Below are 18,256 nucleotides of genomic sequence, written 5' to 3' on the forward strand. Positions count from 1 at the left end.
CATCCGTTATTTCATAAGTTTGTAAAAAGTTCCCTGTCTCTACATTTTAATAGTGATATGAAACCTAAAACTTATTAAACATCGATGTAAGTAAATATTTTTCTGAATTTTTCCCGAAATATAATAAACCCGAAAGAGGTAAGTTTTTTCGAACTTGATGTACAAAAGATAGAGACGCCAGAGAGAGGGAAGTGGAAACGGAGGGCAGCGGGGGCGGGTGGAGGGGTGAAAGGAAGGGAGGAAGATAGGGGAGAGCATATTATCTAGGGAGACCAGTGGCTGCAAATTTCTTTCAAGTTTACACATACTAATAAATACACATTGACAGTATATTTTTGTTCTTAATCCTCCAAAACATCCAAAATTAAGTAATTCATTAAGTCATCATTTGTTGTATTTTATATCATGATTTTAAAATTACGCCACTATTGTCCTTTACCCAAGAAAGCAGAAAATAAAATGATGAAATGCTTCACTTATTCACACAATTGTTTACTTCTCTAGAATGAGTGGATTGGTATGTCGTTAGGTATACCAAAATTGATCCTACCTCTTATTTAGAGCATGGTTTGTTAGTTAAAGAAGGCATAATTTCGGACGTAGTTTTGGTTATACAAAATCATTCCTCATGAACGTAAGTTATTTATGTGAGTCATTAGGATACAATATACAGGATGGCCCAGACCTACCGTACCAGGCCTTTTTTTCGGTTAATTTGGGTCGCACAAAGTCCAGGATCGCGGGGATGAATAGGGAATCGACCCCAAGAAATCCGAATTTCATGGTCCCAGAGCCCCCCTGGCGTCTCTTGGGGGGTAAAAGGGGGGTCCGTACTTCAAGAGTCAGGGTTTATGTCAAAATTTTGAAATTATTCAATCGGAATCAGAACGTACGGAAATTTTCAACTAAAATCGACACCAAGAAATCCAAAATCGGCCCATCCGCGTCCAAAATACCGAACCCTAAAGGCAGGGGACAGAGCCCCCATTCAAAAAAATTCGAGTTCGGTAAATTGACGAGGAGACTCCGAAAAAATGTGTGTTCAAGGGTAATCGACCCCAAGGAATCCAAATTTGAGGGCCACGTTGTCCAAAGAGACTTTCCTGATGGGGCACAAGGGGACTCTGAACTTTTAAATTTAACCGGTGTGGAGGTTACCCCTTTGCCCCATCAGAAAAGTCTCTGAGGACAACAGGAACCTTCAATTCGGATTCCTTGGGGTCGATTACCTATGAATACACATTTTTTCCGAGTCTAAATTTTGAAACACCGCAATGGAGATACGTGGTTTCGCACTTCAGTCGCTGCGAAACGGACATCCATCAAGTTTAAATAGTTGCATCAAGTCCCCGTCACCGCCGACCAACGCGTCTGTCGATCGAATCAACAACAGGAAGCATGAGCAGGGAGTCGAAACGCCTTCAATTTTTTGAACGCAATACGGACATCCGTCGAGGTTGTATAGTTGTATCAAGGCGCCGTAGCAAACGCGTCCCATTGTTTATCGTTACAGACGAATATAAGTTGAGAGAGGAAAGCCATAATGCCTTCAATTTTATACATACATATTTTTGGGCAAAATGAGAGACGACAATTCTCCTTTTGCGACGTTGCAGACTTCCTTAGAAATTTTTTGTTTTTTTCAAAAGCTGGTTAACATACAACTTAAATTATCCTTGATTTTTCGTATTCCATAGCAGAAGATTTGGTGCAAAATTTAAAGTCGTAAAGGAGGGGTATCGTTAAGGGCCTTTTTTGGGCCCACCTTGAAATTCCTCAACTCCGCGATTTTTTGGTCATTGAAGGTCTATATTTTACGGAATGCATAATGGTTTGGTCATTCTCGATCTATTTCGGGGTCTATCACTGCCAATTTTGGCGAAAAATGCGGGTTTTTCGGCATTCAAAGCGCTGTTTCATACCGATCCCTTCGGAGGACAAAAAAGTCCTTCAAGTATGTTCATTAGGGATGTAAGAGAGTCACTTTGGCCAATTGTCGTTGATGTCAAACCTTGCGATCACAGTTAAAAAAAACTTTTTAGAATTTTCCTATTTTTCATCGTTCTTTAAATGGCTTAAAAAAGCGACTCATCTTACGCCAGAGTTTAATTTTTTTGACAATAAATGGACGTGGGTGGTCAAAACCTTCCTCAAAAAACTTTTTTGGATTCAAAGCCCCCTAAAAAAGCCGCTGTTGCCATATTTTATCGCCTGAATTCACGGAAAACCTAGTATTTTAGAATTCGGAGGCTGTTCCTCGTCAAGAACATTCCGCAAGTTCAGGAAACCTTTATTTTTCACACGCAGTGGCCACATTAGTAGGGATTTTATGCATGTTTTATCTATTTATGTATTTATCTCCCGCTGTGGCTCAGCGTTTCTACATGTTATTCGGGAAAATCGAGAACAATTCGCGTTTAGTTGGTTTTGCGCCATTTTTTTCGGATCATGCCAGTGGTAGACCCCGAGATAGATTGAAAATGACCAAACCATCATGCATTCCGTAAAATATAGACCTTCAATGACCAAAAAATCGCGGAGTTGAGGAATTTCAGGGTGGGCCCAAAAAAGGCCCTTAAGGTGATTCGATGGACGCCATATTTTGTGTCAGAACGGCATGCGATATATCGCATCAATTGGTTCCATTTTTTCAGCTACTCGTCAATTTTCTCCAATTTTGAGATAGCAATTCTGTTGTCAGGAGACTAAAGCACTCGCTTACCAATTTTAACAAAGAAATTCAACGTAATAAAGGCGTGGTTTTTATAGAATAATCGCATATAGTGAAGAAATATCGAATATATCGCATATCGAGAAATATCGCATTCGAGTGCAGTTTCGATATCGGTATCGAATGCGATGTTTTCTCTCTGAAAAAACCACGCCTTTATTACGTTGAATTTCTTTGTTAAAATTGGTAAGTGATTGCTGTAGTCTCCTGACAACAGAATTGCGATCTCAAAATTGGAGAAAAATGACGAGTAGCTGAAAAAATGGAACCAATTGATGCGATATATCGCATGCCGTTCTGACACAAATTATGGCGTCCATCGAATCACCTTAACGATACCCCTCCTTTGGATCGTTTCTCATGGAAAACATGAAATAAGAACGGAAATTTTGAAACACCGCAATGGAGATACGTGGTTTCGCACTTCAGTCGCTGCGATACGGACATCCATTAAGTTTAGATAGTTGCATCAAGTCCCCGTCACCCCCGACCAACGCGTCTGTCGATCGAATCAACTACAGGTAGCATGAGCAGGGAGTCAAAACGCCTTCAATTTTTTGAACGCAATACGGACATCCGTCGATGTTGTATAGTTGTATCAAGGCGCCTTAGCAAACGCGTCCCATTGTTTATCGTTACAGACGAATATAAGTTGAGAGAGGCCGGTCATAATGCCTTCAATTTTATACATCCTTTTTTTGGGCAAAATGAGAGACGGCGTTACTCCATTTGCGACGTTGCAGACTTCGTTAGAAATTTTATTGTTTTTTTCCAGAAGCTGGTTAACATAATACTTAAATTCCCCATGATTTTTCGTATTCCATAGCAGAAGATTTGGTTCAAAATTTAAAGTCGTAAATTTGGACCTTTTCTCATGGAAGACATGAAATAAGAACGGAAATTTAGAAACACCGCAATGGAGATACGTGGTTTCGCACTTCAGTCGGTGTGATACGGACATCCATCAAGTTTAAATAGTTGCATCAAGTCCCCGTCACCGCCGACCAACGCGTCTGTCGATCGAATCAACCACAGGTAGCATGAGCAGGGAGTCAAAACGCCTTCAATTTTTTGCACGCAATACGGACATCCGTCGAGGTTGTATAGTTGTATCAAGGCGCCGTAGCAAACGCGTCCCATTGTTTATCGTTACAGTCGAATACAGGGTGGCCCAGACCTACCGTACCAGGCCTTTTTTTCGGTTAATTTGGGTCGCACATAGTCCAGGATCTCGGGGATGAATAGGGAATTGACCCCAAGGAATCCGAATTTCATGGTGTCAGAGCCCCCCTGGCGTCTCTTGGGGGACAGAGCCCCCTTTCAAAAAAATTCTAGTTCGGTAAATCGATGAGGAGACTGGGGAAAAATGTGTGTTCATGGGTAATCGACCCCAAGGAATCCGAATTTGAGGGCCCACAGAGTGAGAGTTGTCCACAGAGACTTTCTAATGGGGCACAAGGGGACTCTGAACTTTTAAATTTAACCGGTGTGGAGGTTACCCGTGTGCTCCATCAGAAAAGTCTCTGAGAACAACGGGACCCTTAAATTCGGATTCCTTGGGGTCGATTACCTATGAATACACATTTTTTACGAGTCTCCGTCAATTTAACGAAGTTGAATTTTTTGAAAGGGGGCTCTGTCCCCCGCCTTTAGTGGTCGGTATTTTGGACACGAATGGGCCGATTTTGGATTTCTTGGTGTCGATTTTAGTTGAACATTTCCGTGCGTTCTGATTCCGATTGAATAATTTCAAAATTTTGACATAAACCCTGACTATTGAAGTACGGACCCCCCTTTTACCCCCCAAGAGACGCCAGGGGGGCTCTGGGACCATGAAATTCGGATTCCTTGGGGTCGATTCCCTATTCATTCCCGCGATCCTGGACTTTGTGCGACTTAAATTAACCGAAAAAAAAAGCCTGGCACGGTAGGTCTGGGCCACCCTGTATATGTAAAGTTGCTTTACAACGCACTTTGGCGTTTTACGACACCCAAACGCCACATATGCCTGTCTTCCCAGAGGTTCTCGGGCAACTGACACCGCAACATCTCTTCGTCAACGCCTTGCCGCCAACCCTTTACGGGCCCCGTCGCCTCTTCCCGGGTGGTACCCAATCCAAAACTTGTTTGGGTAACCTCTCCTCCGACATTCTTTGCACATGTCCATACCAGCATTACTGCCTTGACATGACGTCGTGCACGATATCTTTTTCAACCTTCATCACCTGGCGAATTCTCTCATCACGGACACGGCACACGTCTCGAAATGCTGGCAGATCGCCGCCAAAAATCCATTTCAGTTGCCCTCAACATTTCTTGCGTTCTTTTCGTCAAAGGCCACACTTCACTACCATAGAGCGCGATACTTTTAGCGATGGCGTCATATATCCGGTGCTTGTTTGCCTTTGAAATGCTCTGATCCCAGAGCACCCCGTTCAGCATCGCGATGGCTCTCCTGCCCTGGATGATGCTGTCCTTAATTGCTCTATCCATCCTTCCATCCTGATCTAGCCAGACACCGAGATACTTATACTCGTCGCACACTTCGATGCGCCGTCCATCCTCAAGCTCTATGCTTTGTCGTTGCTGCGCTGCTCCCACGACCAGCTTCTCTGTCTCGGACACACTAACATCCATGCCCCATTTCAGATATTCTTCGACCAACTTCCGCGTCAAGTAATCTGCATCTTCTTCATCTTGAGCTACTACGATCTGGTCATCGGCAAAGCATAGAGTATGAAGGGTCTGCCCATCAAGGAGTGGAACAATTACTATAAATGAGGATACAATTATTTTCTTATTAATCTCACAAAATATGTAATACAGTTATTTTACGTGCGTACTTTTCGAGGAGAACCCACCTGTTTCAACGATGAGTTCTATTCAAGGATAAGGAACTGGACAAGCCACGAACTGATGCACTCCGCTTTCGGTTTCATTATCAAAATTTTACGTATGTATAAAATGATTTTTAATACTGAAGAAAGTACATACGTATTCACATTCGATCTTAGTCCTATTGAAAAAAACATAATAATTGTTTAGAATGAGTCATCTTTCGTTTTTCTAATCTTGCAGTGTCGTAATAAGCAGTGGAACTAAAAACAGGTGGTTGCCGCTTGAACAATGACGTTTCAACAACTATTAAGGAAGTTCATAACAGATAAATTTTAATCAGTAATTGATCTATAATTTTTTTCTAGGACGGACCTAAAATGTAGACACGTCGAGCCATTGTCATAAGTGAAATTTTGAAAGTCTAGCTCACTATCTAATAGTATTGTTTGGTACTTCGGCCACTAGACAATTTTCTTCACTTTTTCCGTGATGAGGTCTCGATTTCAAAGTAATGGCTTTGATTCTTCTTGCAATGGAAGATTTAAATATAAATAGGCCCGTTGTTAAATACAGTGATTTTGATGGTATTTGAAGTATTATCTATGCTATTTCTATGTTTTTGAAGGTGAGGTTTTTTTTAAATTCTCACCTTTTTGGTCATATACAGGGGTTTTCTATCCCCCCCCCCCTTCATTCGCCATTTGTACCTTCATAACTCTTCCAGCAGCCTGATTGTTGATAGATGACATGGGTTAAAAGACGGAGCGTGATTGGTCGGCTATGTCTTAACGCTGCTTTATCGTGCCTTTGTCAGGTGGAATGAACGACTTAGGTACTGTCGGAAACTCAAGAGGTGCCGTTAGCTTGTCGTGAGTTCAACCCGATAGGCACGACAAAGCAGCGATAAGACATAGCCGACCAATTACGCTTCACCTTTTAACCTATTTCATCTATGTCGTCCCGACAAACAAAAAATTTCAACAATCAGGCTGCTGAAGAGGATCTTACATCTTTAAAATTGAAGCCGCCCATGGATTTGTAATGCTCAGCTCAACGCTGCAAATGAGATGTCATTAAGATTGGGCAGAAAAAATAAGACACGAGGTCTGACTAAGTCTCTCTTATCTTTGGTTGAGTTGCTCATGTAGCCTTTGAGACACCATGACAAATCAGGCAAACAGAACCAATATAACATAGAAATAGGGCGACTGAAAGTTTCGCTCTGTATGTTCTCAATGATAAAAAGATGAAGAACAAGCCCCGACTATATATCTCCTATCTCCGCCTGTGTTGACACTTGATTCTTTCCGTTTTGTTTGTTCAAATTTTGACGACTCATTCTTTTTTACGATGCATTATGAACCTTCATCTATAGCTCGTAAGCTTTATCTAAAGAATGCAAAATTTTGAATCTCGAACATATTATGGCTGGACGATTGTATCGTTTAGATAAGGAAAATGACATTGCCATCCTTTATTTAAAATCAATATTAAATTTTAACGCCTGCATATTTCTAATGATTGGTAGAATAAAATCTGGTCTGCGCCACTCTGAATTTTAGCTTGGGTTCTGGATGGTTGATAGAAGATGATGAACCATTTTTTGATGACATTACCTTCATCTCTGAGTTCTCACCATCTTTGCCTCATATTGGTTATACTTCACCAAGTTTTCTCCGTACTCTCTCATACCGAAGACGATGTGACACGGTTCAAGCTAAAAGCCAATAATATGGTACCATTCGTTATACCCGAAATGCCACAACACACACTGTCGGTACGCTGTTTTATACCTTTCAATTGCATCTAATTATTGCGCGAAATTTACGATGTATTTTTTAATGAAAATTTGAAGATTAGTAAATAATAAAATTATTCTAACACCAAGTTTTCATGTCTGAATAATCAACAGAGATTTTGAAATTTGAGAAGCAGTCAGAACTTCATTCTTTTAGGTATAGTGCACGTCATGATTTCTTCTAGATACTTTGCTCTCATCAATGATGTACGAGCAACAACCGGTGCAAGTGTTTGTCAATGACGCATGATATCAAGATGGAAAACTTAGTATGCACCAACGCTATGGATGAAAATGACTTTCCATGGTAGGCTATTTTGGAAAGCCCATAATTTCGTACACTAGTTGCGTAAAATTAGCATTTCGACTATTTTTTAGTTATATTTTAATTGCTAAGCTGTTAAGAGAAATAAACAATCATAATAATATTTCGGCACTCATTGCTGACTTGTATTTTTTCTACAAAATGCCTAGCTGAAACATATTGAATATTTTGCCTTTTTCCTCTACTGTTCATTATTCGCTCGGTTTACATATCGACGGTGTAAGTCGGCAATCACATAACTCGGTTTGCGACATTGCAGGCTTCCTGTCATACGTTATTTTTTAAACGGAAAACTACTCAACAGCAATTCTTTCAAACATTTCGTGATTTTTCTTCTCTGTGTGAAAACAATTCTGCATAAACTTCAATGAATGATGTCAATTTGTTCTCTTTTAAAAAAATAACATAGAGGCGGAAATTTTCAGACTTATCAAACGAGTTATGTGATTGCCGACTTACACCATCGATATACCACTATACTTACGTTGTACTTAACAAATTCAGAATAATCGGGGGAAAAAGAAGACCCGTTTTTTTGGCACTTTCTTGAAGTGTTTAGGAAAATACTCATTCTATCGGGAAATATGCATCCAAATGAAAACTTCATATGTGTTACGGGAAATAATTGTTACAGTAACAGCGAAGGTTACATTTCAGAATAAAATGTCTTGATTCGTGAAGGTCAGAAAAATGTCACTACAACAGATTCTTTTTTTCCACCACAAAAATTAATCGTTCCCCCTGTATAAATTCATAGATTTCTAAATTTTTCGAACGTCTGAGATAGTTTTCTCTATCGTGAGCAACTATTTTTGCCCAAACCGTTCAAAAAAAAAAACAAAAAACAAATTCTCTCTAGGGCTTAAATTATTTTAGATCGATGCAATATCATTAAAAACCCATTAATTAGTCCTCAACTGAAGATTCTGAAACAGGGAAAAAATAATCTATCAAATTATCTTTCTATCAAATTATTTGCTCAAATGATCCACAGGTTGTATACCTACACACAACCATAAAGTCCGGAAATAAGATTAATGGCTACGAAATTATTGATGAGCCGGTGAATGTAACATGGCCGGCCAAGGCTGGATCTTATTACACTCTTTTCATGATAGGTAATTTGATCGGAATGAGCTCTTCTGCTTATTTTGTATTTTTCAATTTATTACAGAACCTCACAGAAATTCACATGCCCCATCTAATTTTGGGATGGGGGGCGGCAGGAAGACGACTCGTCTACATGAAAGCTGGAATAACAAAGCAAGCCTAGGAGATAGTTGCATTGAGGTGATTCGTCCCGTAATTCTGGCGTGGTCGAACTTGCGTCCTATATTTATTATATACTGCATCGATTAATTGAATAAGAGCAAAAGCCCCTGCGCATGAGCTTTAATAATCACTGTAAACCAAGAAGGTGGCAATCCAGAATAACGGAAGCAGGATTCTTTTTGAAAAAGATCCCCTCTTTCCTCGGATTCTATACAGTAATCGACATCTGTATCGGATGCGAGGTTTTTTCCCTAAGGAAACCGTTGAACTGAGGTAAAAAATGTCTTTCATGATTTAGAAACTTAGTCACTGATGTAAAGTTCCTCTTAATTAATATAAACAAGAAGAAAAAGTAACGCATTTTTGAATATATAAATAAATAAATGAAAATATCATCTGGAAGTATGATGGGAATATAAATTGACACTGTATATTATTTTAGTATTCTAAATAAAACGGCTCCTGCAGTAATTAGGGCTGCTGCCTGTTCATCTTTACAAAAGCACTGTGATGTGTTTGTTTTATTTTAAATTTTAGGTCCAGATGCTCCAGTCCGTGAGCAGCCGATGGATAAAAATTGGCTTCATTGGCTAGTCACAAATATAAAGGGGAATGACGTAAAAGGTGGTGACAAAATCGCAGAGTATTGTGGGTCATTAGCCGGGTATGAAAGAGGTATGCCAGTATTGCCAGTTTATTACATATGAAAATGAAAATACGTTTAGCCTAATCCTGCATATTGATGCATTGGTACCATGCATTGATGATGGGCTCTGCCCGAAAGGTCTTTGGTGCAAATTGCTTTATATATATTTAAAATATGCAAAACTTGCCTTTATGTTCATAATTTATTACACCTTGCCATTAGGAATAATGTACTGTTTATTATATATCTTTATAACATTGCAGGATTTCCTTGATCTGATAAGCACGCGTACTTGTGTGAATAGCTGAAAATAAGATGAAATTAATAAAAGTAGCGGAATTGCAAAACGGTCATTCTTATACAGCATAACTTCAGAAATATAGAAAAGTAATACTTTCTTTAAGCTTTGAGTCTTCATAACAGTCACTGAGAAGAAATATATTTTACAAGCATACATACATAAAATCCGCTTTTACAACGGTTTTGGGCGCTCTATGACACCTAGCCGCCAGAGCCCCCTATCCACCTACAGTCCTTCAAGGGGTATTTAAAAATCATGAAATCATTTTTCACAGGTCCACACTGGATAGTTTACGTCGTATACGAAAATTCAAGTGGGAAAGAAACAAAATTTGACGAAGCGCTCATAGCCAAGGGGTAAGTTTATTGTCACCTAATGTTAATATGTTCTCATAGCCGTTCTGGTTCTATACGTTCTCGTTTTCTCTGAAATTAACTTCCAAGCTCAAAAGAGGCTCTTAAGTTAAATCGAAAATGGAGGGGATATTCCACGCTATCCTGAGAGTCCACCTCTACATTAAGAAAAACTCTCCATGCTAAGATAGGGAGCAAATACATTGACAGGGCTGCCCCTTTATTTGGGGACTCTGAAACTGAAAGTACGGCAACCCTGCTGATGTATTTGCTCCCTATCTTTCCACGGAGAGTTTGTCTTGATGTAGAGGTGGACAATCAGGATAACGTTGGCTATCCCCTCCATTACAGCCTCAACTTTGAGAGCTTTTATTGAGCTTGGGAGTTGATTTCAGATTGCCGTTGAGTAGTTTTCCGTTTAAAAAATAAAGTATGACAGGAAGTCTGCGACGTCGCAAACCGAGTTATGTGATTGCCGACTTACATCGTTGAAATATGTGCGGCCTGATTGTGAGACCCTCAAAGCAGTTATATTTCTTAATGAGTGTTTGTTACTGTTCCTTCATTTTCCATGATGAAAGCATAGTTCTCCACCACAAAGAGTTGCGACCTTACTGTTTTTGTAAATTTTCATGAGAAAGTATTAACTTATATCAAAACTAAGAGTTCCGTAAATTTTTTCAATTTGTTTAGGTCAAAATAATTTTCTAAAATTCGCAAGGATATTTATCAATTGGATTACATTTTGCAAAAAGGAACCACTATCTCTGGTTCTTTCATAAAAACACATATCTATGTAGGGAAACTAATCGCATGTATGTTGTTTCTAAAATGGACCAAAAATAGTGGTTCTTTATTGCAAAATGTAATCCAATTCAAACTAACAAATCTCAAAAAATACTCGCAGCCTACGATTCTTCTATAAACTGTGTTGAAATATACCGCATGATTCATATTTGGTCACCTTTCCGCCGAAGAGAAGGCTAGGATGAACCACTCAAGGATTAACTTCAGCAGAGGTCTAGTACATATCGCCTCTATTGTACTCAATGCAGCAAATACTTCAAGCATAAACTGCTCATAGATCTTTCAGGTTAAGAAAAAATGTACAAATATTTGAGAATAAATTCATAAGAGTAAACAAAATGCCAGAGTTTTAATCCAGCAAGACCATGTAGACTGCAGAGTGACTTACAGTTTAACTCCTGTTAATTTAAAAAGGAATATAATTCCTCTTGGTTAAGAACGACTGTAATAAATTCTGTGTTTATATGTTTTAGTGATCCTTATGCGAAACGCACATCTTTTGATCTCGTAAATTTCACACAAAAATATGGTATGCGAGGTCCAGTGGCTGCAAATTTTGCTGGTCTTGATCTTCGATATGGACAGCAGTAACTAAAGAGTGGTTTGTCTCAAATTAAGTAATATATCTAGAGAAAATTGTGATAATATACTTCAATGACAAGCCAAACCCTTGACAACCCCCCCCCCCTGACAACCCTTTTTTAATCATATTACTAAAGTTGGGTTGCCTATTATTAAATGTATTTTTCTTTTTAAGGATTAGTATTAACCATGTATTATGCAGAAGTCCCGATGAAATGAAATGATTTAAACATATGTGATCAAACGATCTAGTCACTCAAGTTAAGCACTTGAATGTTTTGTAAACAACAACATGTACCTATGTATATTTTTAACTTAAGAAATATTTTTGGTTGTACGTATATTCGTATTTTAAACTTTAACGTCAGGAAGGACCAAAATGGGAATTAAAGTGCGCTAGAAATCATGATGTGAAGCCTCCCTAGGGATTTAAAACGGTTTTGTTTGCTAACAAAAACTCTCGAAAATGGAGATGTTGCAGGTGTGAGGGATTTGCGATTTGACTGTTGATTCTTATGTAAAAGTTTGCGAGAAACACGATGGTGCCACCGGTTTTCCCTGAAATCATCTCCCAAGCTCAAAAAAAACTCTCAAAGTGAGGCCAAAATGGAGGGGATATCCCACCCTACCCTGAGAGTCCACCTCTACATCAAAACAAACTCTCCATGCGAAGATAGGGAGCAAATACATTAGCAGTGTTGCCACTTTATTTGGGGACTCCAAAACTGAAAACAAGGCAACCCTGCTAATGTTTTTGCTCCCTATCTTTGCATGGAGAGTTTGTTTTGATGTAGAGGTGAACTCTCAGGGTAGGGTGGGATATCCCCTCCATTTTGGCCTCACTTTGAGAGCTTTTTTTGAGGTTGGGAGATGAATTCAGAGAAAACCAGTGGCACCATCGTGTTTCTCGCGAACTTTTACATAATAATCAATGGTCAAATCGCAAATCCCTCACACATGCAACATCTCCATTCAAGTGACCTGCTCTTTTGAATGGTATCCCAGCGTTTGAATTGCAACCATTCCTGATGATCGAATTGCTGTCAATCACAAAGTTTTTAAAATACTTCAACAAGTGTCGGTTTCAGAATCAGATATTGACAGGCAAGACGAGAATCAAGGACTATTAGAGTTAAAAGGGTAATTATTCAGATTGCAAGCTATTATTACGGCTGTTGAATTTGATTTTAAGGAATATTTGATAAAGTTTTGGTTATAGGTTCTCTTTTCTAATAATTCTCAACTATTCTTTTTTGTTCTTTATGAAAATGCATATGTATTGGTAGTGTGCAAAGCACGTTGAAGGATAAGATGTACAACGAACAAAAACATAATATATCTTCAATACGATTACTGTAGTGTACTTTACCCTAAACGCTGTCAGATGTATTCAGAACAGTTCCTTAGGGCGGTTTTTACTTGGATTAAGAGGAGCCTTCATTTGATTATTCCTTCAGCAATATTTTACAAACAACTGGAATCGTAATTGGTTCAAATACAAAACGGATACTGGTCATTCATCTCAAATACAAAAACAAAATCATTCGATGTGGGAACTAATTAAAGGCGGAGCTCTGAGATATAAGGGAAAACTTTTTTCAAGGCGATGCTTCAGTTAATGACTTCTTCCTCGTTTGATCAATATGATTACTTGGTTTTCGTTGGTGTCACAATGTCATTGTGTAACTTGTTAAAAAATAGTCAGTTTACATCAATAAGACGCGATTAATCGATATTGTTCGAATATTTTGCAATTGTCTCTAACGGGTATAAATCATAATTATCAGCTGAGATGTAAAACTATGCATGGAAGCTATACATGCTATAGCATTGAAAATATTATGATACATATCGCCTTTATTTATGGCATAAATTTACATACAGAAGTTTTAAGTTCAAACTTTCCAGTATCCAGTTACCGTGAAAGTTCCTTTCGGGATTTAAATGTGCTTAAAACGTTCCTTTTTTCAATTACAAATTATTGAGTCTCTGCCAGAGCCTTTTACAGTCAAAAGTGAACCACCTACTCAGGGAAATGAAATCATTCATTGAGGCATCAACGCTATTTTTTCTTCTTATAAAAGGGCATATGGCCGAAACTCTTTTTGCCGGCAAACCCCTTTTAGAAGAGACACCCTCAGATAAAAAACAGATTCTTGAAAAGCATAAAATTGTGCCGGACATATTTGCACACATGCCAAAGCATGTGATGTTTGTGAGTATCTATCTGTTAATCTGTTGTTCCTGTAGGGTGTGCATGCTGCATTCAAAATACTGTCGAAAGGGCCAAAATGATTTTTCTCTGAAAAAATCGCGAAAAATGGCTTAGTCAAAGCAAATAACATAAGTATCTAATAATATGAATGTAGAAACAAATAAACAAAGGAATAAAAGTTCATATACTTAGTGTTTCAGATATCGCAACTCTTAATTTTTTGTAGAGCGTTTTGATCGTAATTTAGGTGATTTCTCCTTAAAGGAACCAACTGACATCACCTGTTGCTGGAATTTCATTTTACAATTCATTTCGAAAAGTTTATTTGTTTATGAGAAAACGCTTGTGAATCAATCCTCTTTAAAATTTCTGGAAATATCCTTTGGGGTAATAAGTAAATTCAATGAAATTTTCTTTAGGATTGCGGTACAACCGTTCTCCTGTAAATAATCTCTATATCCATTGAAATGTGGCAACAGCTGATGTAATTTGGTTCTTTCCAAAAAACAACACCCATTTATAAAGTAATTATTTACCTGATTTGGAAGAAATATGTTGCTAGATTTACAAATGATCATGTAAATTGTTGAAAAGTGATCATGAATTATTTTTTTTTAAAATTATATTAAAAAATAAATAATATAAATATTTTGGATTCCCCCCCCCCAAACACATCTGACGCAAAATAAGAAACATCTGTCCGAGAAATTCTTTGAGATGTTAATTTTAACACAATCTAAAATTTTCGAAAATGACATGTTTTGAAATACGAGTAAGTATCATTGTTTATATAAATTTTGGAATGAGTTCCAAACAAAGCTTATATCCGGGAATTTGTTCCAATGTTTACAGTTTTCTTGGCATGCCAAGCTAATGGCGGGAATTTAAATTTTTAGGGTCATTTTGAGGGAAAAGAAATGTCTTTTGGAAACAGCTTTACACCAGATGAAATTAAAAAGAAACCTGACTATTTAGATTGGCCAACCAACGGAACAAAAGCGCTTTATTGTTTACTCGCAATAGGTAAGGAAATGTATTATACATTGGTTGAATAATTCTATAATTGTGTAAATGATTCAAACAAAAGCGCAACTGCAACACGTATTATTTTTTTTATATTTTTGAGCGTCCAATGTTAGTGTCTCTTTAAACGTACGCAATACGTAAAAAAAGAAAGGAAGAGAAATTAAATCTACTTCAACGAACGACTTTTTATTTTAACTAATTCTCTAACTAGGTATCATTTTTATGATCAGCATGTTTGAGTTTTTTTTTTAGTTCCATTATTTTTTGTTAATTGTCTACAGGCATAGATGTTCCTAGTAAGAAAGAACCAAAATTGCGAGATTTCAGGCATTGGCTGGTTGGAAATATTCCCAGTACAGATATTGAGAGGGGACAGGAAATTATCCCTTACTTAGGCGCGGGGAATTTTCTAGATGAAGGTTGGTAAACATGTCTTGCAGTTATGCTGGAAGTTGATTTAATGTTTGATTCTATCAATGGACAGATGTATAGTATGTAGGTAAATATGTTTTCATCTGCCTCTGCATAGGGCGTTGCAAGATTAAATGGCCATATTGCTGGAGCGTGTCCGATTATTCAAAATAAGGCTTTTTCCTCTTACAATTCGCTTCTCAAAAGTGCCCTGAAAGGAAGCTACATCCTACCAATTTTTTTAGAGACATCTTTTCTGAGTATTTATCTGTTACAGCTATGCAATGTACATGGACCAAAATTTATGGAAAATGATCGCTCCTAATGATTTGTGGCGATATTCATATGCAGGCAGAGCTTTAAAAATATCATATTTTCAAGTTAAAAGGGGGATCTCGGAAGGTTGCAGAATGTCTTGGATCTTACAGAGATCTCCTCTTTTATGTCAATGGATCCGATTCCGTTACATTTTTTCGATTTTGCGCCGACGCTTAGTGGATTGACTCAATAAAAAAGATCGTACAAAATTCGGAAACTTTAAACGCTTTTAACTCCGCATGTACACAATTTTAAGGTTTAAAGTGATTCCATTGGTTTCCTCGTGAAATTTTCTTCTTGAAATAGCCCTGGAAATTTAAAATTTTTCGGAATAAACATCAAAAGAATAGTTTTGGTCAAACATCATGTCCGACTTCTCTAATTAACTCCATCCACTGTGCAACGTTGTCGGTCGCCGATGTAGAGTATTATATGGGCGTTTATTTCTAAATGTCATGCCATCAGCTATTTTTGTCATCGAGGGAAAAATAGCACTTTTGAATTATTGATGTATGTATGACCGTCGATTTGTACATACGTTTTTATGTGAATATTTGGTCTGTGAATGAAACATTTCATAATTTTTCAGGTTCACATCGAATTTTATTTGTAGTATTCCAGCAACCTTATAGACGAAAATTAAAATTCTATGAGAGGAATTTCACGAGAAGGTAAGTAAATTATTTCGCTTCAAAAAAGTTCTTAAAAAGTAAATGTTAAAATACACAGGACATTTGATCATTGCAAGGAGATGAGCTTATAATCATGCAAAATATTGATTTGTGAGAGGAACTGATAAAATGGTAAGGGCATCCTCGGAGAAATTGCAAGAATTTGCAACAAAATCTGCGAATTCGACTAGTGTTCGATTTGAATGTGGGAGACATCGATTTTTGGAAGCATGTAAGTTGAATTGACGGTCCTTGCTTTTTGCTTCTCATGGGTCAGATTAAGAAATTTTTCGATTTCCTACTGAACTTTAACGTAAAATTTTGATGAGAAAGCATGTAATGTGGTGCTTGATTCTGAAAACTTCCTGGTCTGATGGTCCACTCAGAGACAAGAGACCCTCCATTGGCCTCCTAGCGACAGGTGGAAGCTTTTACTTTCTGGGTTTCAACAATTCCTTATGGACAATTATTAGGGAGCAACAGTCATCACCCTATAGTTTCGGCTGTTGACTTACCTACATGGTCGATGATGAGCTTCGGATGACGTCATGAGCCAAACAACTTTCCCAAACATCGGCCATTTTCGGCTTGTTTGCAAAACGAAACTGCCAACACGTTGTTGAACATTAACCATGTAGGTAAGTCAACAGTAGAATGCAGAAGTCCCGAAAGTAAAAGCTTCCACCATGGCCAAGATACTAGTGGAGGGTCTCTTGTCTCTGGGTCCACTATTCGTATCTATGGCGTATAGGGCGCGCCAGATTTGTAAGTCATTACCGTTTCGTCAACCAACAAAACATCATAAGAGAAATTTGGAAAATTTGCATAGAAACTACACCGTCCATTAGTACCAGGATCGCGACTTCTTTCTGTTGTCTCATCAAACGGCTTTGGACCTCCATTTCAATTTATTTTTCACCAGCACCATTTTCCTCCCTCCATTCATGTGACCATTTAATTTTCAGGGAACCGATTGCTAGAGCAAGAGGTAACACTTCAACATTGAAATTTGCTGAGAAATACGGTTTGAACGAGCCGGTGGCAGCCAATTTCCTCACCGTAGAGACTGATGTGCCTAAGTCAACACCAGACTACTACGCTCACATGACGACTGGAGTGCCTCGCGGCTGATGAGGAATCAGCATCAAAACACAAATGGAAGACCTTGCCATCTCCTCCATCCCGAGTAACAAGGAGTTTGAAAAACAGCATAAGATAAGCAAGAGTGAAGGGAGAAAAGGGGAAAAGCCGGAAAAGAAGGATAAGTTAGGACCCTTTGCAAATCATTATAAAGACAAAGACGAGGAGAAAGAAGATTGCGAAGAAAAAGATCGAGATAAAAAAAACATGAAGAGAGAGAGAGAGTGACAATATATAATGTGATAAAAAGGGCGAAAAGAAAGATAAGATGGGAGACAAGAAAAAAAAACCTTTTATCAATGAATTAATTTAATTCCTACCTGTCATCATTCATGTTTTTAGAGAATCCTCATGGATTTTATGCTCCAAGAATAAGACGGCCTTTTGTTGCAATATTTCTTCAGACGATAATCCTCAAAAATGATCTGACTTTCCACGAAGGTCACCCGCATATTATTTTAAATTTCGGTGTATTCAATTTTGATTTTTCAAACCTACACTCCCTCCATGTTGGCGGGGAAACTGAAAAAAATGCCTATCCCGGTTATTATATTTCAAAACCATTCCTATTTTACTTCTTAAAAGTAGACCGAACCAACATCATGGCTTGAAATATTCACAAATTATCCCTTCCATGGAGAGGAATAATCACAAACGCCTCCAAGAAAGGGGCCGGCCGATTTCCTCCCTAAAGAGAGGTTCTCGTTTCAACAATAAATAATCGATTAGAAAAATACGGACGATTTCCAACATCAATGAATGGAGATGTTGCATGTAAGAGGAATTTGCGATTTGACTATCGATTCATGTGTAAAAGTTCGA

At 38.1% G+C, this 18,256-nt stretch overlaps 2 protein-coding genes across 3 annotated transcripts; both read left to right on the forward strand.

The window, feature by feature from the left end:
- Window positions 1–5,977: 5,977 nt before the first annotated feature.
- LOC109036226 (protein D3) lies at window positions 5,978–13,006 on the forward strand. Of its 2 annotated transcripts, none has more exons than XM_072298752.1 (6): window positions 5,978–6,194; window positions 7,098–7,346; window positions 8,687–8,810; window positions 9,502–9,639; window positions 10,186–10,267; window positions 11,545–13,006. In XM_072298752.1, exons 2-6 carry the CDS (start codon window positions 7,158–7,160, stop codon window positions 11,660–11,662), a joined length of 651 nt encoding a protein of 216 aa, XP_072154853.1. In that variant the 5' UTR covers window positions 5,978–6,194; window positions 7,098–7,157; the 3' UTR covers window positions 11,663–13,006. The 2 variants fall into 2 exon arrangements, with proteins under 2 accessions (XP_072154853.1, XP_018905807.2); XM_019050262.2 differs by having other exon boundaries at window positions 7,132–7,346.
- A 12-nt stretch (window positions 13,007–13,018) lies between these two features.
- Window positions 13,019–17,897, forward strand: LOC109036225 (protein D3). Its single transcript, XM_019050260.2, has 5 exons — window positions 13,019–13,868; window positions 14,765–14,891; window positions 15,176–15,313; window positions 16,213–16,294; window positions 17,260–17,897. Exons 1-5 carry the CDS (start codon window positions 13,689–13,691, stop codon window positions 17,423–17,425), a joined length of 693 nt encoding a protein of 230 aa, XP_018905805.2. The 5' UTR covers window positions 13,019–13,688; the 3' UTR covers window positions 17,426–17,897.
- The last annotated feature ends 359 nt before the right edge of the window (window positions 17,898–18,256 follow it).

Source organism: Bemisia tabaci, chromosome 3 (assembly GCF_918797505.1).
Source record: "Bemisia tabaci chromosome 3, PGI_BMITA_v3".
Lineage (NCBI taxonomy): Eukaryota > Metazoa > Arthropoda > Insecta > Hemiptera > Aleyrodidae > Bemisia > Bemisia tabaci.